The sequence below is a fragment of the Hippoglossus stenolepis genome, chromosome 18, assembly GCF_022539355.2.
Source record: "Hippoglossus stenolepis isolate QCI-W04-F060 chromosome 18, HSTE1.2, whole genome shotgun sequence".
Taxonomy (NCBI): Eukaryota; Metazoa; Chordata; class Actinopteri; order Pleuronectiformes; family Pleuronectidae; genus Hippoglossus; species Hippoglossus stenolepis.
In genome coordinates, this window is record NC_061500.1 from 815,450 (window position 1) to 838,701 (window position 23,252).

The 23,252-nt window shown below is 45.6% G+C and overlaps 3 protein-coding genes across 3 annotated transcripts in view; 1 reads left to right on the top strand and 2 right to left on the bottom strand.

The window, feature by feature from the left end:
• Nucleotides 1-391: 391 nt before the first annotated feature.
• On the top strand, nucleotides 392-12,423 carry fgfr1b (fibroblast growth factor receptor 1b). Its single transcript, XM_035185242.2, has 17 exons — nucleotides 392-715; nucleotides 3,934-4,058; nucleotides 5,337-5,438; nucleotides 5,523-5,695; nucleotides 5,779-5,902; nucleotides 6,366-6,556; nucleotides 8,238-8,382; nucleotides 8,462-8,652; nucleotides 8,734-8,879; nucleotides 8,974-9,095; nucleotides 9,443-9,553; nucleotides 9,678-9,868; nucleotides 9,975-10,097; nucleotides 10,179-10,249; nucleotides 10,820-10,957; nucleotides 11,059-11,164; nucleotides 11,348-12,423. The coding sequence occupies exons 2-17, from the start codon at nucleotides 3,956-3,958 to the stop codon at nucleotides 11,429-11,431; spliced, it is 2,121 nt and encodes a 706-aa protein (XP_035041133.1). The 5' UTR covers nucleotides 392-715; nucleotides 3,934-3,955; the 3' UTR covers nucleotides 11,432-12,423.
• A 3,289-nt stretch (nucleotides 12,424-15,712) lies between these two features.
• stc1l (stanniocalcin 1, like) lies at nucleotides 15,713-17,987 on the bottom strand. Its single transcript, XM_035184988.2, has 5 exons — nucleotides 17,824-17,987; nucleotides 17,325-17,467; nucleotides 17,070-17,177; nucleotides 16,808-16,911; nucleotides 15,713-16,430 (listed from the first exon to the last, which is right to left on the bottom strand). Exons 1-5 carry the CDS (start codon nucleotides 17,933-17,935, stop codon nucleotides 16,142-16,144), a joined length of 756 nt encoding a protein of 251 aa, XP_035040879.1. The 5' UTR covers nucleotides 17,936-17,987; the 3' UTR covers nucleotides 15,713-16,141.
• A 1,631-nt stretch (nucleotides 17,988-19,618) lies between these two features.
• Nucleotides 19,619-23,252, bottom strand: part of LOC118125824 (cGMP-dependent protein kinase 1) — an 8,575-nt gene continuing 4,941 nt past the window's right edge. Inside the window, exons 10-20 of the mRNA XM_047344469.1 lie at nucleotides 23,133-23,198; nucleotides 22,957-23,031; nucleotides 22,713-22,809; nucleotides 22,499-22,638; nucleotides 22,317-22,406; nucleotides 21,703-21,844; nucleotides 21,367-21,530; nucleotides 21,038-21,160; nucleotides 20,899-20,961; nucleotides 20,736-20,802; nucleotides 19,619-20,660 (exon numbers count right to left, since the gene is read on the bottom strand). Of these exons, the coding sequence (XP_047200425.1) occupies nucleotides 20,562-20,660; nucleotides 20,736-20,802; nucleotides 20,899-20,961; nucleotides 21,038-21,160; nucleotides 21,367-21,530; nucleotides 21,703-21,844; nucleotides 22,317-22,406; nucleotides 22,499-22,638; nucleotides 22,713-22,809; nucleotides 22,957-23,031; nucleotides 23,133-23,198 (1,126 nt within the window). The 3' untranslated portion in view covers nucleotides 19,619-20,561. The remainder of the gene's footprint in view (nucleotides 20,661-20,735; nucleotides 20,803-20,898; nucleotides 20,962-21,037; nucleotides 21,161-21,366; nucleotides 21,531-21,702; nucleotides 21,845-22,316; nucleotides 22,407-22,498; nucleotides 22,639-22,712; nucleotides 22,810-22,956; nucleotides 23,032-23,132; nucleotides 23,199-23,252) is intronic.

Genomic DNA, 23,252 nt, shown 5'->3' on the forward strand with positions numbered 1-23,252 from the left:
CTTGGTGAGTTTTCTCTCTCTTTGTTTAACGTTGAGACATTTTCACTTTCCCCAGAAACTGATATTTATTGTTTGTGAGTAAAAATAAATAAAGTTAATGAGACAAAGTTAAAACAAATGATTCTGTAAACACACACACACACACACACACACACACACACACACACACACACACACACACACACACACACACACACACACAATGGTTCCTGGTGGAGGATCCGTGCGTAAAGATGGATCATTGCGCCCTCGGAAAAACTGAGTCAATAAATCGGCCGTGAGGCATTAATGAAGAGAATGCGTGTGCGTGTGCTTGCGTGCGTGTGTGTAAGTCTCTGTATTTGTGTGTGGGAGGAGCGTCCCTCTGTGGGCGTGTCTTATCTCACACAATAACCCTCACTGAGCTGCGCTTTTCCCACGTTTTCCCTCCAGGAGCGAAGGACTCGTTCGGAGTCTCCACACTTAAACACATTCAAACTCCAGGAATCATCGAGTCTGAGCTGCAGCTCACTGAGAACCAGAGGAACAAAGGAACAGAGAACCAGAGAACCAGTGGAACATCGAACCAGGAGATCAGTGGAACATATAACTCAGAGAACCAGTGGAGCAGACTGGGAGCAGACTGGGAGGGCTCTTCTTCTCCGCAGCGCAGCAGCAGGACTCGGTGTCTCCTGGTGTCTCCACGTCCTCGCATCTGACGGAGCAGCTGATTCAGGTCAGAAGCTTCACTGTAACTTCTTCTGAGTCTCTGGTTTCACTTTGTTCTGCTCAGGAAACATTTCCTCTGCAACAGAAAAACTCTAAAACACAGTTTCACATGTCGAAAATCTGCAGGGGTCAAAGTTTTAATGATAAAAACATGTGTTAAAGTGTTCATAGCATTTTACTGTTGCTACTGGATCTCGTGTTATTCACTGGTGTGTAGTTAAATCTAAGAATCATCCATCTCATGTTTATTATAAATCAAACTGAAGAAAGATTGTGAAGAAATGATCCATTTACATCCTTTACTGAAGTGAAAGTTACTTTACTACAGTTAAAATACTCCATCACAAGTCAAAGTCCTGCATTAGCTAAAGTTAACAAAAGCATTTTTAATTATTACTAAAATAATTTATAAAGTGACTTGTGCCAGAGTTAAACCTGCTGTAATGTTATGTAAATTAGATTATTAATAGTGTATTATTCATTTTGGGGCAGTTGAGTCTTTAAGATGAAACATATTTTTCTAAATGATCATTATTCTACATGATGATTACCTTTGTTCCAGATCTTATATTCATCCATTTCTCCTCCTGCTGCTCGTCCAGGTCACACTGAACATTATATTCTCAGGACTTATCATAAACAGCCGGACATTCAAATGTTTAAAAAGATCTAAACATATACACATCTATAGATCTTTATTAAACATGTTTAATAAAGATCTAAACATATACACATCTACATCTTAAACTATTACCTGGAGTCAAAAGTTGAGACATTTCAAGTAGCTTCAAATGGAAATAAAACTTGACTTCAATGCAGTAAAAGTACTTTGTGACTTTATGTGCTGAAGTAAACAATCTGAATGTTTCCTCAGAGTTAAATAGGATCTTTGTCTTTTATTATTCAATCATTAACATCTTGTGTCTGAGGCCCACTCTCCTGTGCAGCAGCTCAGTTCATGAGAGCGTCACAGGGATCTGATAGAAATCTGTTAAATCACGTCCTGAGTTCTGTGGAGCGTGCACGAGGAGTGAGTCACTGTTCCACTCCTCCTGCTCCGTGGCTCCTGCAGCTCTGACCTCTCCTCACCAACATCCTCACAGATCCTATTAGGAGTTTTCATTCTGCTCCTGTGAAATGCTGCACCACGCCGAGGCTGCTCCTCTTCCTCCTGCCGAGGAAGGAGCTTCACCTCCTCCTGCCTCAGCAGCCGCTCTCTTCCTGTTTGGCTGCGTGTTGTTTTTCCAGCTCGGGTGGATGGGTGGCATCAGCAGTTGGTGTGTTAGTATGACAAGTATTCTGGGCTGCCAGCCGGCTGCAGAATGTGGTGTGTAGGTGAAAGCTTCAGCACGGGAAGGGGAAGGAGGGAGGAGGACGGGACACAAGTTACTTATTAAAAGCTGAGGAACACAGAGTCTCAGTGAGGATTCCATTTCCACGTTGTTTTGGTGAGAGAGCGTTTGCACGAGCAGCAAAAGTCAAAGAGCATAAAAAACCTTTTATATTTTATAGTTTGGAAAAAGACTGAGGCTCTTAAACACAACGTTGAAATAAAGATGGACGCTGCGTCTCCACTGGTTCATAGAAAACACTTTGACGTCATTTGAGTCTGTGCAGCTGTGGTACTAAAGTCTCCGCCCACACACACGCACAACCAATCAGGAGTCAGTCTCAGCTGTCAATCATGACGTCGCAGCCTGTTTTTATACCATCAGACTAATTAAAACATCCAAAACCAAGTCGTGTGAAACTGAGGCTGCGTCACAGGATCCGTCCAGAACGTGACACGGACTCCAGAAGGACACACTACGAGACAAAGTGTGATTGTCTGACCAGAGTGTGTCCGATTGGTCCTCGAGCCAGATGTTAGACACATCTGGCTCCAATCTCCAACCTCCTGCTGTAATTGAACGACTGGATTTCACTCCACCCTGCGTGTACACTTTCTTCTGTCTCCAGTGGTTCAACACACATGAACAGAGGGACTGAGGCCAGCGAGTGGTGGCTCAGCACTTTCTCCTGCTGATCAGCTGACGTGTGCTCGTGCGCTGCTCAGTCCACAGTGCACCGAGCTGCAGCTCTGGACAAAGTTCAGCCTCTGCTGCAGGATGTAGTGTCTGAGTCCTGTTTGTGTGTGTGTGAGAATCAGAGTCGACAACATGGAGCTTTGTGTTTGCAGCAGCTCACATAAAACACACAAACATCCTAATTCACTGAAGAGGCCGCCGGCGTCCCACTGTGTGTAATGTCTCCATCGTGTCTGGATAAAGCTCCACATGCACACGCTGAGGACACATGCAGCTGGAGGACGGACTCGGTAATGAGATGGGACGGCAGCGTCTGTGTTCCTGTGACGTCCCCAGTGTCCTCTGTGACGTCCTCGGTGTCCTCTGTGACGTCCTCGGTGTCCTCTGTGACGTCCTCAATGTCCTCTGTTACATCCTCGGTGTCCTCTGTGATGTCCTCGGTGTCCTCAGTGTCCTCGATGTCCTCTGTGACGTCCTCAGAGCTGCACTCACCACTATTCATCTTCTTTATGAGGCTCTTTAGATGATGAGTCAGGTTATTTTCTAACTGAACTGAAGTGAACCAGGCTGATGAACACTGTGTGTGTGTGTGTGTGTGTGTGTGTGTGTGTGTGTGTGTGTGTGTGTGTGTGTGTGTGTGTGTGTGTGTGTGTGTGTGTGTGTGTGTGTGTGTGTGTGTGTGTGTGTGTGTGTGTGTGTGTGTGTTGAGCAGAACAGATTCACTCTGTGACAGATGCAGCAAATGGTGTCTGTTTGTTTTAGGGAGCGTGCACGTGTGTGTGTGTGTGTCAGTGTGATTGACAGTGTTGTGTTTGACACATATGTAGTTCTCACAGGTGAAGTGTGAGTCTGTGTGGGGGGGACATCACAACACGTCTTCACTGAAACAGCTGCAGGAGTCAGAGAGGACACTGGACGAGTTCCTGTGTCATTGATTCTCTGAAGACGTCTCAGTGGACAGCGATGGACCTCAGGTCATTGGGGACATTTCATGTGTTTTTCACCTGATGAGATATTTGAAGTATCACCAGACTTGAGTCACTAATCGTTTCTAAAAATATTCTTTGGCCAACGTCTGTAAAATGAAAGAAAAGCTGTTTTAAGGTGGATGAAGGTTCTGGAAACATGTTAAATAAATGACTGTGACGACGATCGTCTTGTCGTGGATCTTATTTTCTCGTTTGTGTCTCTGTCTCAGTGAGTTGACGTCCGAGGACCCGATGTCGTCCCCTCGCTGCTTCCTGCTGCTGTCCTGCCTCCTGCTGGTCCTGGTCCAGCTTCCTGTCACCCGGTGCCGACCGGCCACCGAGGACACGGACACAGGTAACGTCCTGAAGCGTGTGGATCTCATCAGACTCTCAGCCTCAGGAGAATAAAGAGCTGGGAGGTTTTTAAAGTTAAGATGAAACTGCAGGTCAAGAAGAAGTGATGAAAAACCCTTGTTTCTACATCAGACCTGAAATAATCTGTTGATTAATTGTTCAGTCGATAGACAAACAGCTATTTGTCACGTTTGATTCTGACACATGAAATAATGAGACTTTTGATAAAATACAAATCGATTGGAAGCATTTTCATGTTTGTTTCATCAGATATTTGTAGTGAGTTATTTATTTGTGTGTGTGTGTGCGTCTGCAGATTCCTCTCACATGCTCGTACCCTTTCTTTGTGTTTGTTGTTCATGGTCTTTTGTCTGAGACGACTCCTTCACGTCTGATCTCAGATCTGCTGCTTCAGACTCTGTTTATTATGTAAAAAGTTATAAAACTTTCCAATGAGCTCATTTCTTCAACAGGAAAGTGACTTTTTCCAGCTTTGTCTGTTTCTGGATCTGAAGCATCTGAAAGTGGTTACGTTGATTGTTCCTGGTGTAACCGAGGCTCGTGTGTGTGTGTGTGTGTGTGTGTGTGTGTGTGTGTGTGTGTGTGTGTGTGTGTGTGTGTGTGTGTGTGTGTGTGTGTGTGTGTGTGTGTGTGTGTGTGTGTGTGTGTGTGTGTGTGTGTGTGTGTGTGTGGATCAGATCTGCAGAATTCTCTTTTCTACCTTCTGTGAGTGTAGTTTTGTTCCAAACATCTGGACTCCAGCTGTGTGTTGGTCAGTCAGCATCACATTCAAACTCTCTGCCGTTCATAAACAAAACCTGTTTTAAATTTCCCACCTCGCTCAGTTTCAAACGAAACTTTATCCTCTGAAATCAAACCGCTGAGACCGAGGATCAGTCCAGTGTCGTCTCGTCTTCGTCCTCGTCTTCGTCCTCGTCCGCCCAGACGCACGCTGCTTTTTATAAAGTGTTTGATGTGTTTCACAGCCGCTGCACGTTTCCCCTCAGCTGCACTCACCACAACACACAGCTACAGAAAGTCCCAGAGGTTGTTTTCTGTCTGTTCCCCTTCAGTTTGACTTGAACTCCTCAACAAGCTGAATTAAAGGAGGGGGGGGCGTCAAAAACTGTGTGTGTGTTCTGAGACACCTTAGAATCTGCCCCCTTCTCTCACACACACACACACACACACACACACACACACACACACACACACACACACACACACACACACACACACACACACACAGCTTCTAAACATCTACTTCTTTTGTTTGTAGTCGACGCAGTGAAGTCGTCTGAGGATGAGGAAGACGATGAGTCATCCTCAGAGGAAAACAAACTCTCCAATGAACTCTCAACAAGCAATGAAAAGCTCCAGAGTGAGTCTCGCACTGTTTCTTCCTCTTTCTCTGTTTGTCTGTTGCTGAAGTGAAGGGTTGTAATCGTGCTCGTCTCCTCCTTAGCGTTGGCGCCTAAGTGGGTGGTGCCGGAGAAGATGGAGAAGCAGCTCCACGCCGTTCCCGCCAGTCGGACTGTGAAGTTTAAGTGCCAGGCGTCGGGAAACCCTAAACCCACTCTGCGCTGGTACAAGAACGGAAAAGAGTTCAGGAAGGACCAAAGAATCGGAGGCTTCAAGGTTTGTGTTCGACCGATCACACGAAGAGAACAAACCCAGACTCGTAAACAGTTGTTAGAATCGATCTGTTTTGAATCTTTCAGATCAGAGATAACATTTGGACTCTGATTATGGAGTCGGTGGTTCCATCAGACAAAGGGAACTACACGTGTGTGGTGAAGAACGAGTACGGGAGCCTGGAACACACCTACCTGCTGGACGTAGTCGGTAAGAGGAGTTTGAATCCTGATGATGACGTGTTAACTGTCTAACATGTGTTCGTATCCTGAGACGTTTTCAGACATGAACTGAGTAACAAATCGTCCAGACATTTCCTGTAGTTAGTGTTTGTGAAGCAGCAGCAGCAGGTTGTCGGGTCGACTCGTTCAAACAGGAACATGTGGGAACATCCAGACGAGGGGCGGAGCCTGTAGAGCAGCAGGGGCGGAGCCTGTAGAGCAGCAGGGGCGGAGCCGTAGAGCAGCTGGAGCGGGACATGACGTATAAACTCTTTCCAACGCGTCCACTCGCTCACTGGGAAGGTTCCAGAAAGGTTCCAGTGTTCTCACATACAGAACCTCCGGAACATTTCAGGAAGATGTCCAGTCTTCAGAGCAGGTCTGAAAACGTCTCCTGAGAGAAACAGGACGTCCTCTGATCCTCTGACATGTTTGAAACTGGTCTTTTCCAGAGCGCTCCCCCCACAGGCCGATCCTGCAGGCCGGGCTGCCCGCCAACCAGACGGTGGTCGTTGGGACCAACGTGCAGTTTGTGTGTCGGGTGTTCAGCGACCCGCAGCCTCACATCCAGTGGCTCAAACACATCGTGGTCAATGGCAGCAGGGAGGGGCCGGACGGACACCCCTACGTCCTGGTTCTCAAGGTGAGACCAGAGGGAACCGGTTCTCCTGAGGTCAGACCTGTATCTGTGCACTGGGATTCTCCTTTCCTAACTCCTTACGGCTTCTCCTTCACATCTTTCCTTGACCTTGTGACGTTTTCCATCGGGGTCGAGGAAGAGTGGTTAGGAAAGGAGATGATTTAGTGCTGAGGAAAGGAGATGATTTAGTGGTGAGGAGGAAAGGAGATGATTTAGTGGTGAGGAAAGGAGATGATTTAGTGGTGAGGAAAGGAGATGATTTAGTGGTGAGGAAAGGAGATGATTTAGTGGTGAGGAGGAGATGATTTAGTGGTGAGAAGAGATGATTTAGGATGTGAGGAAAGGAGATGATTTAGTGATGAGGAAAGGAGATGATTTAGTGATGAGGAAAGGAGATGATTTAGTGGGGGTGTAAAGAATGATTTAGTGGTGAGGAAAGGAGATGATTTAGTGGTGAGAAGGAGATGATTTAGTGGTAGAAGTTAGGAAGTGGAGAAAGGAGTGGTGAGAAAGGAGATGATTTAGTGGTGAGGAAAGGAGATGATTTAGTGATGAGAAGGGGAGAAAGGAGATGATTTAGTGGTGAGAAGAGATGATTTAGTGGTGAGGAAAGGAGATGATTTAGTGATGAGGAAAGGAGATGATTTAGTGGTGAGGAAAGGAGATGATTTAGTGGTGAGGAAAGGAGATGATTTAGTGGTGAGGAAAGGAGATGATTTAGTGGTGAGGAAAGGAGATGATTTAGTGATGAGGAAAGGAGATGATTTAGTGGTGAGGAAAGGAGATGATTTAGTGGTGAGAGGAGATGATTAGTGGTGAATGAAAGATGATTTAGTGATGAGAAAGGAGATGTTAGAAGGGAGAAAGGAGATGTTTAGTGGTGAGAAAGAGATTTAGTGGTGAGAAGGGATGATTTAGTGATGAGGAAAGGAGATGATTTAGTGGTGAGGAGTGATTAGTGGAGAAGGATGATTGATGAGAAGTATGAGGAGAGATTAGGATGAGAAAGGAGATGATTTAGTGGTGAGGAAAGGAGATGATTTAGTGGTGAGGAAAGGAGATGATTTAGTGGTGAGGAAAGGAGATGATTTAGTGGTGAGGAAAGGAGATGATTTAGTGATGAGGAAAGGAGATGATTTAGTGGTGAGGAAAGGAGATGATTTAGTGGTGAGGAAAGGAGATGATTTAGTGGTGAGGAAAGAGAGATTTAGTGGTGAGAAGAGATGATTTAGTGGGAAAAGAGAGATTTAGTGTAAGGATGATTTAGTGAGTGTGAAGGAGATGATTTAGTGGTGAGGAAAGGAGATGATTTAGTGGTGAGGAAAGGAGATGATTTAGTGGTGAGGAAAGGAGATGATTTGGACTTTCCGAACACACCCTAAGTCTTGTCATTGTTTTGATTGAGAGCCCCCTAGTGGCAGAAACATTGTACAAACATTTTACATTGTCCCTTAAGCAAATGGTGATTTACTGAAGAATTGAAACAGAACCTTGTTTTTCAATGATGAATCATGAGAGTAGATTAAACTGATTTGCAGGAGCTGTAGATTTCTGCTGATGACTGAACTGTTCCTGAGGTTTTAATGTAGAACACACAGCTTCTGTCTTCATCACCAGCATCGTGTGGTGAGCTCAGTCAGGTGACCTGTCGGCCTCTCGTATCTAACGCTGCTCTCGTCCTCAGACGGCAGGTTTGAACACGACGGATAAAGAGATGGAGGTTCTGAACCTGAGCAACGTGTCTCTGGAAGACGCTGGCGAGTACACGTGTTTGGCAGGAAACTCCATCGGAGTCTCCCATCACTCTGCGTGGCTCAACGTCGTGAAGGGTTTGTAACGATGTTCAGAAACTTTAAATCCTAACTTCAGAAATGATTCTCTGTTAACACGTGTCTCCTCCCACCTCAGACCTGCCCCCCGCCCCTCTGCCCTCCCAGACCTACCTGGAGATCTTCATCTACTGCCTCGGGTTTTTCATCATCATCATCCTCACCGTCACCGCCGTCGTCTGCAGACTCTGCTGCTCCCCGAAGAAAAGCGACTTCAGCGGCCAGCTGGCTGTCCAGAAATTAGCCAAGAGCATTCCCCTGAGGAGACAGGTAAGACGTCTGCGTCCGTCTCTGTTTCCTGTCCCTGGACCAGAGAGGGCGTCCCTCACCTCGTCTCTCCTGCGTCTGCAGGTGTCGGTCGAGTCCTCGTCCTCCCTGCATTCAGGGATGTGTCTGATGCGTCAGTCTCGTCTCTCCAGTGCGGCCACCACCATCCTGGCCGGAGTGTCCGAGTACGAGCTTCCCTACGACCCCGTCTGGGAGCTGCCTCGAGATCGGTACGACGCCGCCTCACACATGTCAGTGATCTATGTGTCTGCAGGTCTGTTGTGTGTTTATATGTGTGTGTGTGTGTGTGTGTGTGTTTCTCAGGCTGATGCTGGGCAAGCCTCTGGGGGAAGGTTGTTTCGGTCAGGTGGTTCTGGCCGAGGCCGTCGGTCTCGACAAGAACAAACCGACACGAGTCTCTAAAGTCGCAGTGAAGATGCTGAAAGGTGAGAAACACTTTCAAAACATTCTAAAGATCAAACAACATTGAGCAGAAGTTTGAGAATAAAAATAAGAGGAGGCGGCTGCATTTGTCCAATTGAATTAGCTGCTGAAGGATCATTCATCAGAACTCTGGCAGCTGTCAGTCACTCCTCACTGGATGTTTGGATCAGAGGAGACGACTTTGATCTCCAAATTAGAAAACTGAATCAAATCTGCCTCCACCTACTTTTTGTTCTGGCTCTGAAACTCTTCTGTACTTTAGTTTCTGGATTTCTGTTGAAAGTTTGAACCTAAAATCTTAAGTGGAGAGAAGAAAGCTCTGACGCTGTTTCCTCTCGTTGACGTGCAGCGGACGCCACAGAGAAGGACCTGTCCGACCTGATCTCCGAGATGGAGATGATGAAGATGATCGGAAAACACAAGAACATCATCAACCTGCTGGGAGCCTGCACTCAGGACGGTGAGCGTTGTAATGTGTGGCGATGATGATGATGATGATGATGATGATGATGATGATGATGATGATGATGATGATGATGATGATGATGTGCTGACGACGAAGCTCACGCCTCCACCTGCTGCAGGTGCTCTGTACGTGGTGGTGGAGTACGCCTCGCAGGGGAACCTCAGGGAGTTCCTCCGCACGCGTCGCCCCGTTGGCCTGGAGTACTGGAGCGACACGAGACAGACGTCACTGGACAGTTTAGAGATGAAGGAGCTGGTGTCTGCTGCGTACCAGGTGGCCAGAGGGATGGCGTACCTGGCCTCAAAGAAGGTCAGTGTCCATCACCACACGGACATTCAGTACAGTCTCATGTTTAATTCACGTTTTTATGGGATGGGAACATGAAGCTGTTTGAAACGTCTCCTCTGGTGTTCAGTGTATCCACAGAGACCTGGCAGCCAGAAACGTCCTGGTCACAGACGACAACGTGATGAAGATCGCAGACTTCGGTTTGGCTCGGGACGTCCACCACATCGACTACTACAAGAAGACGACCAACGTAAGAGACGCTCGGAGACTTGAACTGAACGTCAGTGACATGTTGAGACGATGAGGTGTGACTCAGGTGATGTTGTTTCAGGGTCGTCTGCCGGTGAAGTGGATGGCGCCAGAGGCTTTGTTTGACCGAGTCTACACTCACCAGAGTGACGTGTGAGTGGGTTGATCCTTTGTCCGAAAATAACCAAACATCTTCCTTCGTAGTTTCCTGAAGTCAGAGAAGACGTTTTCAGAGTCGTTGTTTTGTCGATGACAGAATCAAATCCTCACATCACTGGAATCTGAAACTGAATCAACTAGAAACAGTGCAGACCTCATTTAATTCTGCATTTTTAGTTTAATGCAAAGTAAACACACAAGATGTTTTCAGACATGAACTGAGGTCTGATATGCTCCTCACATGTTCCTCACGTGCTCCTCATGTGCTCCTCACATGCTCCTCACGTGTTCCTCACATGTTCCTCACGTGTTCCTCACGTGTTCCTGTTTGAACAAGTCGGACCGACAATCTGCTGCTGCTTCACAAACACCAACTACACAACATGTCAGGACAACATTTGACAGAGTTGGTGTCTGAAAACATCTTAAATTCCATCACAATAGCATTAAACAGTAAACGGGTAGAAACTTTGACCACAGAGCTACTTTACAACTTCTAATTATAACTTAGATTATATCATTATTTATGAAATGGACGCCCAGTGACTGTAGCTCTTGTCTCAGGTGGTCGTTTGGAGTCTTGTTGTGGGAAATCTTCACCCTCGGTGGATCCCCGTACCCCGGCGTCCCGGTGGAGGAGCTGTTCAAGCTGCTGAAGGAGGGTCACCGCATGGAGAAACCCCCCGCCTGCACTCAGGAGCTGTGAGTTCACAATGACCCCGTTCACACCTGCCGTCAACACGTGTCCTGAGTGATCCCATCAAACATTTACTGCTGTAAGTTCACACCTGGCATGTGTTCAGGTACCTGACGATGAGGGACTGCTGGAACGCCGTCCCGTCCCGCAGACCCACGTTCCTGCAGCTGGTGGAAGATTTGGACCGAACACTTTCTCTCAGTTCCAACCAGGTAAGAGCTCCGAGGCTGAAGCTTCATGTGTGTGTTGTTTCATGTGTTCTGTTAGTTCTGGTTTCACTTTGTAATTTAGGGTCTAAAGAATTTTGTCTGACATACGTTTGTCCCTAGATCCTAGAAATCCATGATGTTCCCTGAGAAACCCAATCCCCTTTGTTTCTGTCTCCGTCTCTTCAGGAGTACCTGGATCTGTCCGTCCCTCTGGTCCAGTACTCTACAATCAGCATCTCTGCTTCCACTCAATCCGGTAACTCCACATAGGCGTCGTGGGACCGTTTCCCTTCCTGCATCACCTTCATCCCGTTTCCTCTGCTGTGGCGGGGCGGCGGCGGCAGACGTCCCAGACGAAGCTGGGCAGGAGGAGCTCAGACGAGCCGCTCTGCCGTGGTCTCTCTCAGCAGCTGATGTGAAGAACAGCTGGACGGAGCTGGACCGTGGGCCTCCCCCTCCACAAGGCCTCAGGAAGCAGCTCGCCGTCTCCTCCAGCGTGAAGACACTCTGACGGAGGAGCCGTGAGACTCCCGTCACAGTGGTCCTGGTCATAATGTTCTCAGTGTGAATATTGTAAATAATAGTTTGTGTTCCAGTGGATTTATTAGAGAAATGTGACATGAGACGATAAAACGGAGAAGAAATAAATCACCAAAAACCAAATAAATGAATAAAATACACAGAACTCATAAATAAATCTATAAATATTGAAGAAAACCCAACATGTTCATGCTACAGCCTCTAATCCCTCTAAAATTAAATTATTATTCTATTTATAGATTTATTTCATACGATTGAATATTGGGTCCATTTATGGAAAAAAACAGATTTAGAAATAAATCATTATGAGAAAGTCGTTATTTTACGGGAATAAAGTCATAATTGAGACGGAAATCTGAATATTACAGGAAGTTGTAATTTAATGAGGAAAAAAGTTATTTAATAATATTTCTCTGATTAAATTACAACTTTTTTTCTCGGACTCGTACGACTTCAATCTCAGAATAACTTTCTTCACTATGGCCTAAATACTCTGTTGTTATATCTCGTGCATTTTATTCATGATTCTGTCTCAGTTTATTTTGTGTATTTCTTGCATCAGATTAGTTTTTTCAGTCTGAAGCCAAAGATGATGAAGATGATGATGAAGATGTCGTCAGTGTTACAGTTGAACTTTGCACTTAACCTCCAGCTGATTCCAGCCTGCAGTTACACAAACATGTATAATAACTGATTAACAGTATTAAAATCTTTTCAAATAAGTTTTTTACTTGAGTTGGGATGTTGTCATGTGATTCGAGATCTTTAAACTGTCGTCCTCCAGAGAAGATCAGCTGATCAGTCGCTCCAGTGTAAAGAGATGAGTGATGACAGATGATGGAGGAGGAGGAGTGGAGAGGAGGAGGAGGAGGAGGAGGAGGAGGAGGAGGAGATGGAGGAGGAGGAGGAGGAGAAGGAGGAGGAGGAGGAGAGGAGGAGATGGAGATGGAGGAGGAGGAGATGGAGATGGAGGAGGAGGAGGAGGAGGAGGAGGAGAAAACAAACAGCAGCGACTCTCGTTTGTTTCCAGAATAAAAAAGAACCTCAAAGTTTTTCTACCTGATTTATTTTCCAGCTGATTTGATCAGAAACCACCTGTTTTGTGGATTTTGGGGAATTTGTTGCCAGGTTCAGAATTCTGATCATAGACTATAAATAAACATTATCTCTATCGCCCCCTGGTGTCTGGCTGCAGTATAGCTCATAAACCCTCCTCCATGTTAGCAGATGGGACATGGACCAAACTAAGACCAAAGTAGACGTTAGATAAATGTTTGTAAAGATGTTTCTGTCATTTCAGCTCGTTCTCATCTCTCTGATGTTTGTTCAAGTTTCTGATCAGTTTGGTTTGAATCAGTTATTTGATGATATAAAAACAGGCTGAGACATCTTGATTGACAGCTGACACTGACTCAGGATTGGTTAAGTGTGTGAATGGGCGGGACCTCGACTCCACTGCTCCACCTTCACTTCAGACTGACTGTTAATGACGTCACTGATATTTAATCTTCGTTTATGTACAACAGGAGGAAGAGGAGACGCGTCGTCCATCTTTAGTTACAGTCACTGATCGAAGTACAGTGTGTCGGGACCTGATCTGTTTTAAAGCTTCTGATGTTTGCCAACTGGAAAAGAAACAGGAGGAGATTTCCCCCTGTGTGTGTGTGTGTGTGTGTGTGTGTGTGTGTGTGTGTGTGTGTGTGTGTGTGTGTGTGTGGGACCTTGGAGATGAGGATAAAGAGTCTCTGTGTCTCCAACAAGAACTTCTCCTCTCTTAGAATTCATGTGTATGTTGGACATGAAGAGATGAATTGTGGGAAGAGAGTCTTGGCCTCTGCGTCATCTATCACACACACACACACACACACACACACACACACACACACACACACACACCTCCCCTCCTGGTTTACTCTGCAGCAGCGTTTCCTCCCCCAGAGGAAATGTTCTTGTAGAACAGGTGAAGTAGATCATGTATCTCAGTCTGTGACGTTGTTTTCTCTCTGTAGCCTCTGGCTGTGTGTGTGTGTGTGTGTGTGTGTGTGTGTGTGTGTGTTTGTGCAGCAGTTTGAACATCATCTGGCTCCTCTCTCTCTCTCTCTCCTCGCTCTCCTTCCTGTGTTGGACAGGAACATTTCCTCCTCAGAGATCTGCTGCCTCCTCCAACATGTTGCTCACTTCCAGAGAAGACGTCCTGCTCCTGCACGTCCTCACTGAACGTCTCTGAACAAACACGACTAAACCAACGTGTGAAAATCTCCACCTTTAAGCAGCAGTCAACAATTCACTCTCTAATTATCCTCACGTCTGGGCAGCAGATATGAAGCTGGGTAGCTTAGCTTAGCACAAAGACTGGAAACAAGGGGAACCTGTTAGCTCTGATTCATGAAGATGACAGTGCCCTCCTCAGTCTCTGATTCTCTGAACATTATAACAGAATCATGTTTTCTTCTTGATGTTCATCATAAAAACGTCGTAACAAACAGAAAGTTTCCAGAGAAACAAACCAAGGTCGTCACTTCACACCTGCTGCAAATAAACTGATTCACACATGTTTGTTCAACTGAAACCTGCTCAAATCTGACGATTCAAACTAATCTACAGGAAATATTGGATTGTTTTTGACTGTGTGTGAACCATAACTTTAACTTTTTTAAATCTTTGGCTCAGTGAGATGTTTTTACATCTCTGGAGATTAGAATCAGTCTCAGACCTGCTGCAGTAAACTCTGCAGGATGTGAGGAGGGGGGGGCAGCTCGTCTTTCTCACCCGGACTGATGGAGGTTAATGGGCCATAACCTGGAGGTGAGGCTCCATTATGGCTCTGCCATTAGCTCCAGGACAGATGGCTGATGGGTGAGTGTCTTTACGCCTCAAACCAACGAGCCTGAACAAACACCAGGAAGTGTTGAAGGTATTTATGAGAGGTGAGTTTCAGAGGCGTCGCCGGGATTCAAAGTCTGCTTCTGTTGGTTCAGGTCATTCTTAGATTCTGTTTCTTATTCAAGAGGCACCGCTGCTGTTTGGTCACATTTATGATTATTAATAGACTTTCTGTTCTGTCAGCTGCAGGAAACTCAACAGAAACTTGAACAAGTCCCAGAATCTTTGTGGTCAAATTTCCTCTTGAATTCAAACTTACAGAAAATATGACTCAAGTTTAGTTTCTTCTGAGTTGTGATGTGAGAAGCTCAGACGATGGAAACATGTGGAAACATGACGAGAACGTTTCATGTGTGCATGTGAAGCAGCTTCAGTCTGAATGTTTCATGCACGTCAGACTTTTCTCTGCGTCTGTTTCAATCACAACTTTTACACCTGAACAAATATTTCTACTGCATTTTTAGATTTGTTTTTATTTTAAATTTCTACTTAGTTTTCTGTGCAGAAATGAAAAGATGTGCATCAGAGCAGAAACACACTGAGATACATCCCTGTGCACGCAGGCCACCTAGTGGCCGCTCCGGGGAAGCACAGATGAAGTCTGAAATGATGGTTTCTCACGTTTCTCCTCAGAAATTCAAATCCAGAAAGTTTCCAACGTCAATGAAAAGTTCAACAACAGAGAAAGTTCATCAGTGAGTGAACGGAACGTTAAAGGTTTAATCTGTAACTTTAACTTTACATTATCTATAGTTTATATTTTTAAACCTGCTGAAGTTTTAATTGCGTTTCATTTGGTCGCCTGTTGGTGGCGTCATATCCTCCTTGTGCACGTGTCAGTGTTTGTCTGTTGTATCCAGTTTGAAGTCACATTTTAATAAACACTTTTTAGATCTTGTTGGTTTTTAACTCTATGTTTGAAGCAGATGAAGGATTTAAGTCGGCGGACGTCTGGATCTGAAGTTTTCAGAGAAACAAGCTGAGCAGACGTTAGCAGCTCGACTCTCAGACTCTCATCTTATCTTTAGAGGAATGAAATCTTTAAAATGTTAAATAACATCCATCACACGAGCCAAAGTTAATCATATCACATCTTTTATTTCCTTCACAAACTCACGTCTGCCTCCACCACCTCAGGTTTTACATCCCGACCACAGTGAGCTCGAAACCCGTCGTACATCTTCAGCTCATAAACTGATCTCAGACCAGGAGACGTCCCAGAGCTCCACGACCAGCGTGAAGCATCTTCTGACTCCGCAGCCTCGCTTCCCTCACACCGCATGAAATGTAACAGCTTCATAAATTAACTCATTTAAGAAAATAAATATGGGTCGTTATCTCCGTAACAGGCCTCTTGTTTTCATTGTAAATGTCTTTAACGCTCGGGACGTCAGGTAGTGTGTGGACGGACGGAGCAGGTCGACCCAAACATTAACAATAACATATGTGTCAGTGATTATTACCTCGAATCTAGCGCTCAGATATCAGAGTAAGATATGGTTTGATAGTCTGAGGTGAAAGCTGCATGTTTGTATCAGGATTGTGAGCGTACACTTTCTAATTCTCTGTCACGTCGCCTTCAGCGGCGTCCACAGACCTCCTGGCGAACAGGTGGGTGGGGTCTCGGCCCCTGAAGCCGGGCTGGACGTTGAACACGGGCATGTTCCTCCAGCTGGACGGGTTGTTGTAGGTGGCGGCGCCGGAGCCGGCGGCGCAGGGCTTGTTCTGGACGAGCTGGAGGAACGTCTCCATGTCGGGGCCCAACCTGGCGATAAGGCCGGACCTCACGGTCGCCACCGTCTCCTCGTCGCACGCCTGCAGCGTCTGCAGCAGCGTGCTGTAATATCTGCACCGGGAAACAGAGGTTTCAGCCAAATGACAATAAAATGAAGTGAGACACAAGGTGTTTGTTTCCTCTCGTGTGATCAAGTTAAAAGGTTTAAAGTTTACACGGTTGTGATTGAACGTGACCGGGTGAAGTGAGAGCAGGTATTTCCTACTCGCTCTGGAAGCTGTTGACCAATCAGAGCAGACTGGGCTTTATCAGGAGGGGGTCTTAAAGAGACAGGTGCCCAAACCAAGTGTTTGAGACAGAGGCTGAAGAGAGGAGCTGCAGCGATGGACAGTCTGTGTTTTGTTTCTTAATACTGTGTGTGTGTGTGTGTGTGTGTGTGTGTGTGTGTGTGTGTGTGTGTGTGTGTGTGTGTGTGTGTGTGATCTCACCTGTTGGGGAAGTGAGCCGGTACCTGCACCACCTCTCCGATGGCGTCAGGGTTACTACGAGCCACAGTGCAGATGTCCAGACTGGTGTAACACTCTTCTTGCACCTTTTTAAAGAAATGAATTTAATCACACAGAGCAGAGGACACAGCAGAGGACACACAGGAGCAGAGGACACAGCAGAGGACACAGCAGAGGACACAGCAGAGGACACAGCAGAGGACACACAGAAGACGTAACTCTGCTTCTCTGACAGTTCACTGACCTCAGCGATCATCCTCTGGAAGATGTTACAGCGGCGGATGGTTTGGAAAACCTTTGATGAGATTCCCTGGGAGATGCACTGAAGAGTCTTCTTCACAAAGGTTTTACCCTGAAGGATGAAGGACATACAGTCTCAGGTCAGACAGACAGACAGGTGGACAGACAGGTGGACTGATGGACAGACAGACCGGTGGACAGACAGGTGGACAGACAGGTGGACAGACAGGTGGACAGACAGGTGGACAGACAGACTGACCTCTGTGTTGAAGGTTGCAGCCGTGTGGAGGAAGAGTTCACAGATTTCGTGCATCCCATCGGTGTCGCAGGTTGAATTCTCCAGACAAGAGAAGAAGCCGCAGCCCACAGACACAGCACCGGTCAAACATCTGGCCACATCAGCTGCAGACACACACACACACACACACACACACACACACACACACACACACACACACACACACACACACACACACACACACACACACACACACACACACACACACACACACTGATGTCAGGGGTTTGTGGTAAAATCTCATGGAAAAACTCAGCTTAAACCATGTTTACTTCAGACACCTGCTAATTCTGTACTTAAATACAAATAACAACCACAAAAGTCATAAAATCATAAAGTAAAGTAAAGTAAAGTAAAGTAAAGTAAAGTAAAGTAGAGTAAAGTAAAGTACTGTGAGTTCAGTATTAATAGAACACAGTATATGATCCAGTCGGGGGGGAGCAGCAGCTCCGGGACTCACTGGGGCTGTTGGCGGAGAACCGTGCCCGGCGGGGGGCCGCCTCCTCCGGGAGCAGCTCGAAACACGCGGCGGAGCCGAGCACGAGCACGAGCAGAGCGGAGCCGCGCAGCATGACGTCTGGAGGATGAGGAGGATGAGGAGGATGAGGAGGAAGAAGAGGATCTGAGTCGATGAAGATGAAGATGATGATGAGTACACGGACCACAGCCCGCTTATATACACACAGTCCAGTGAAACTGACCAATCACAGCGCGTCCTCTCCCCTCAGCTCATGTTTTATTCATCAGGTGAAATTAACCTGGAATATTTCCACGTTCAACTAAACCGGTAACATTCACACGCACGTGTCTTTAAAGCAGAAGAATCACAAAGTTCACATATAATAAATTATTATTTTCATTTCTTATCATTATTATTAGTGTTTTTGAACGAAGTACCAGAAATAAAGTGTGTGTTCGTGTGTACGTGTGTGTTTGTGTGTACGTGTTTGTGTGTACGTGTATGTGTGTGCGTGTGTCTGTTCTAAAAATAGCTTCAGTAGGAAACGGAAGCTTCACTTTAGGATTCAAGTCACGTCTGAAGTTTTCTCTCTTGTTCAGTCGAGTAGAACAAGTTGATCAGTGATTGAACAGGATGAATGAAATGTTTCTGTGAGTAACTGCAGTAAAAGTACATCTACACTGATGTAATATTACTGTCCAGTACTGCAATCAAGAATACATGTAGATAAAGTATCAGAAGAAAAAGTCAAAAGGTTCCATCAACGTCATGCAGTTACTTCATGTAGTCAAGGTACCACGTTAAAAGTATTTAATGAAGTATCAATAAAAAAGCACTTTGTGTTGTTACAGTACCACAATAAAAATACTCCATGTAGCCAGAGTACCAATGTAAAAGTACTTCATGTAGAGTACTGTGAAAGTACTTTATCATACTAGTTAACGTGGTCAGACCATGAGAGTGAAGTTTAAACTTGACTGATTATCATATAACATCAGATTTGATTATTATTGTTATAGATAATAGTCCTGATTTATTGCTGATAAAGTCTGAACATGAGCAAAGTGATTTGAATTGAATTCTCTTATATTTTAAATAAAAGCTGAAATAAAGGAAAAAAAAGACATTTATGACCCAGACAACAAATATCTATATTTTAATAAATATTAAGAGTAAAACACACACTGTGTGTATGTGTGTGTAGATTTACAGACATTTTAACTACAGTATTTAGAGGAAAAAGTTTCCTCATGTCACATTATCTCTTGTTTAATCAAGAAAATTCTAATTGGATTTATTTTAGTTTCCTCGATCTCAAGAGTTTTTGACTCTTTTCTGGTTTGAACATTTCCAAGAAGTGAATTTCAGATTTAATTTGAGTTTCAGTGTCATGATGAAAAATGGAGTGAGCCTCAGATTCATGGCCGTCGCTGAGGAAGTGGAAAACTGTGTGTGTCTTATCTGTGAGTCCGTTATCAGTGGATTGGGAGAGAGTCGTTAGAGGAGACGACTGTTTCCATCACGACTGGTTTTTACGACAGGAGCCAGTGAACCTCGCACAGCTCTGCTGACTCCATTAGCCCCGAGGTCAACCGGCTGATAAACATCTGCCACCTCCTCGAGCCGCATGGGAAAAGGATCCACGTAAAGAAACTCGGAGGCTTTTTAAAGGAGCACAACTTTGTTTATTTACAGGCAAGTTTGATGATTTAAGATGAAGAACGAGACACAGTGAATAAAATCCTACAAACATCTGAGAAACAACCACCAGCTGTCATTCAGCAAAACTCCACAAAAACCTGAAACCTGAAACCTGAACTGCCTTCGTGCTGAAGAATCTCGTACAAACAAGATGGAGCAAAAATAAAAAACAAACTGAGCTGAAACAGCTTCATTAAAATAAACAGAATATCTTCTAATAACCAGTTCAAACAACTTCCTGTCAAACAGTTTGTTCTCATTGAAATGATCATAAAAAGCTCCTTCTGGCCGAGGAAATCTTATAATGTTATGAATTTCTAGTTAATTCTTTAATTAACAAAGCCCAGTCTGCTCTGATTGGCCGGCTGCTCCACTCTGCTGTGATTGGTTGACTGCTTCTCTCTCTCTCTCTTCACCTGGGTCACTCTCAACACGTTGTCGTACACTTTCTTGTTAACGACATGTTTCCTCTAAACGTGTTAACTGGCCTCGAGGTTTGTTTCCTCTGGTTTGGTGGGCGTGTCAGAGACGTCCAATCAGCAGCGACGTGGATATAAACTTACTAAAGAGACAGTGACACGATGGATTGTAAAGTTCTCTACAGATGCAAAGCTTACATATCACAGAGTTTTTAAATGCATCAACGTTGACGTGTATATAAATGTTTGGTTACGTTTTGTCTGAGCGCAGCCCTGGCGCCGTTAGGGGGCGTGTCAGACTAGCTGCTAGGTGTGCATTATGCAAATGAGGCCCCTTGTGATGTCACCATGATGAGGAAGTGTGGTCAGGACGACTGACAGGAGAGGAGGAGCTCACTTTACCCCAGAAAGATAAAAATGTGTGATATGTGGCTGAAATATTCACGATGATTCTTTTAAAGATGTGATTATTGGACAAAACCAGACCAACATTCAAAATATCAACGTTTCAGTGCAGATCTGGAAAACACCTTTGACCTTTAATGCAAACATTCATAAGAAATGAAAAGCTGTAGTTCTTCCTCATATGGCTTCACTTCCTCTCTCTGAAGAATCCTGTTAAAACTCCAGGTCCCATCCGGACTCTTCGTCGGGAGGAGGGTCGTCAGTGTCTTCTGGGAAATAATCAAAGTTGCCGTTGTCCAGGGGTCCGTTCACCTGTAGAAACACAGGAAGTTACAGATCTGCTGTAGTGTGTGTGTGTGTCTGTACCTCACAGAGATGGATACCCACTGTGGGCGTGAACGGAGAGTCTGTGGTTCCCTGGCGGAGGCCGTCCCAGTTGAAGCCCTCAAACCACCTGAAGGACAAGGACGTGTTGCCATGACTACGGTCTTATCACACACAGAAAGCTCTCAGGGTGAAAATGTGACGGTGAGCATCTGGATTGTCTCACTTGTGTTTCTGGATGTCCTTCACTCCATTCTTCTGATTCCCCAGCCGCTCTGAAGGGTTGTCTCTGAAACACACAGTGGAGAAGTTACTGGTGAAAAACCAGCGCTGGGTTTCACTCACAGATGAGAAGAGGTGGAAACCTGCAGAGGCGTTTGACGAGGTTGGCGGCGCTCTTCGTGATCTTCTTCGGAAACTCGATCATGTCGATGCCTTTCAGGATGATGTTGTACGTATTCATGGGATCAGAACCTGAGAACGGAGGACTGGAGACACAGAGGACACTTTAACACTTCACAAAAACTAATTCACTTCCTAACTTCAGACTAAACAGAGGATCATATACAGACTGTAAATAAAGATGAAGCCTGCACTTCCTCCAGATGTGGATGATAAAATATCTCCTACATGTAAACGTCTCTGTCTCTGTCTCTGTCCTTCAGACCCTGAAGTAAACAGTCTCCTGTCGTACCTGCCGCTGAGCAGCTCAAACACCAGGATGCCCAGAGACCAGCAGTCGGCCGAACTGTCGTGACCTTTGTTCAGGATGATCTCCGGGGCAACGTACTCTGGAGTCCCACAGAACGTCCACGTCTTCTTACCCAGACCCACTTTCTTTGCAAAGCCAAAGTCCACCTGATCGACAGAAACACACACACACACACACACACACACACACACACACACACACACACACACACACACACACACACACACACACACACACACACACACACACACACACACACACACTGAAGCTTCTCATGTTCACTGTATCTGACAGAACATCCAGAAAACGTGTTCGCACCAGCTTGGCGTATCCTCTGTGGTCCAGGATGATGTTCTCAGGTTTGAGGTCTCTGTAGATGATTCCTCTGGAGTGCAGGAACGCCAGAGCCTCGATGACACAGCCCGTGTAAAACCGAGTGGTGCCGTCATCAAACGAACCCCTGGAACAAAAGCAAAGGACTTCAAGGTCTGGTGAAGTGGAGCTCAGACCACCAGGGGGCACCAGAAACAACATGTTCACGTCATATGATGATATTTAGAGTTCTTCATCCTCAGTCTCGTGGCCGTGGTTTCATCAAGCATCAAATGTAGTTTCAAGACTGAAGGTTTGAGTTTTTATTGAACTTCCTTGTTGTAAAGATCAAATTGCTTCGAACCTCAGGTTGTATTATTCCTTCTTAGGAATGAAATCACTTTGATTATTGTTAATAAATTGATTCTTTGGTGAAAATATCCTTTATAATTAAACCCAGATTAACAAATTTAAATGTTATATTGTGTTTGACATCACTTAAAAACCCAAAGATGTTGAAATGATAATCTGTTCACCGACAAATCACTTAACAACAGAACCAGTTCAGCAGTTGAACTGGTTCCTCGTGTTCAGTGGGATCCAGAGGGGCCGACGTGCACCTGTCTCTCAGCAGCGTCCACAGCTCTCCTCCCAGACACGCCTCCAGCAGCATGTACAGATATTTGGCGTTCCTGAAAGTCCGGTACAACCTGCACAGGGATGAAGAGTGTGTTTGATGAGGAGAAGTATCCTGGGAATAAGAATAAATCCTGCCTGACGTCAGACACATAAACCGTCTGACCTGATGATGAAGGGGCTGTGAGCCTCCATCATGATGCGGCGCTCAGACAGGATGTGGCCCTGCTGGCTGGTGTCCAGGATGTGACGCTTCTTCAAAACCTTGAGGGCGAACGACCGACTGGGATCCTTCTTTAACTGCAACTGAACACACAAACACACACACGCTCAGAGAGAGTCTGCAGATTAACGGCTGCTACGTGCACACACACACTGACCAGCTCCACACGACTGAAGCCTCCCATCCCCAGCGTGCAGATGATGTTGAAATCACTGAGCGAGACGCTGCAGAAGAAATCTGCCTCGGCCTGCAGCCTGCAGACGACAGAGGAGAAGAGATTCAGAGAGAGGAACAGAAGACACGAAGAAGAAACTCATTCAAACCTGACGTGTGCAGATTTCCTGACTGTTACACAAACCTGTAAATACACAAACTCTGTCCCACTGAAGCGTTAAACTCACTTTGCTTCGACCTCGTCGTCGTCGTTCTGCTTGTTGTTGACATCATCCAGTCCTCCAATCAGCTGCTTGAAAGACCTGAGACACAAACAACGAGTTTCCTTTAATCGGCGTCTGAACCACAGACTCCAGCTCCGTGAAGAATGTGATGTTCATGGTGAACGAGGAGAAACACTGACTCTCTGTCGATGACCAGACATGTGACGTCTCCCACCGCCGTGACGCTGGCGGTACGAACATCCTCCCTGAACACGGAGCAGACACAGGGAATTCACAGATTTAAAGTCAAATGGAGTTCC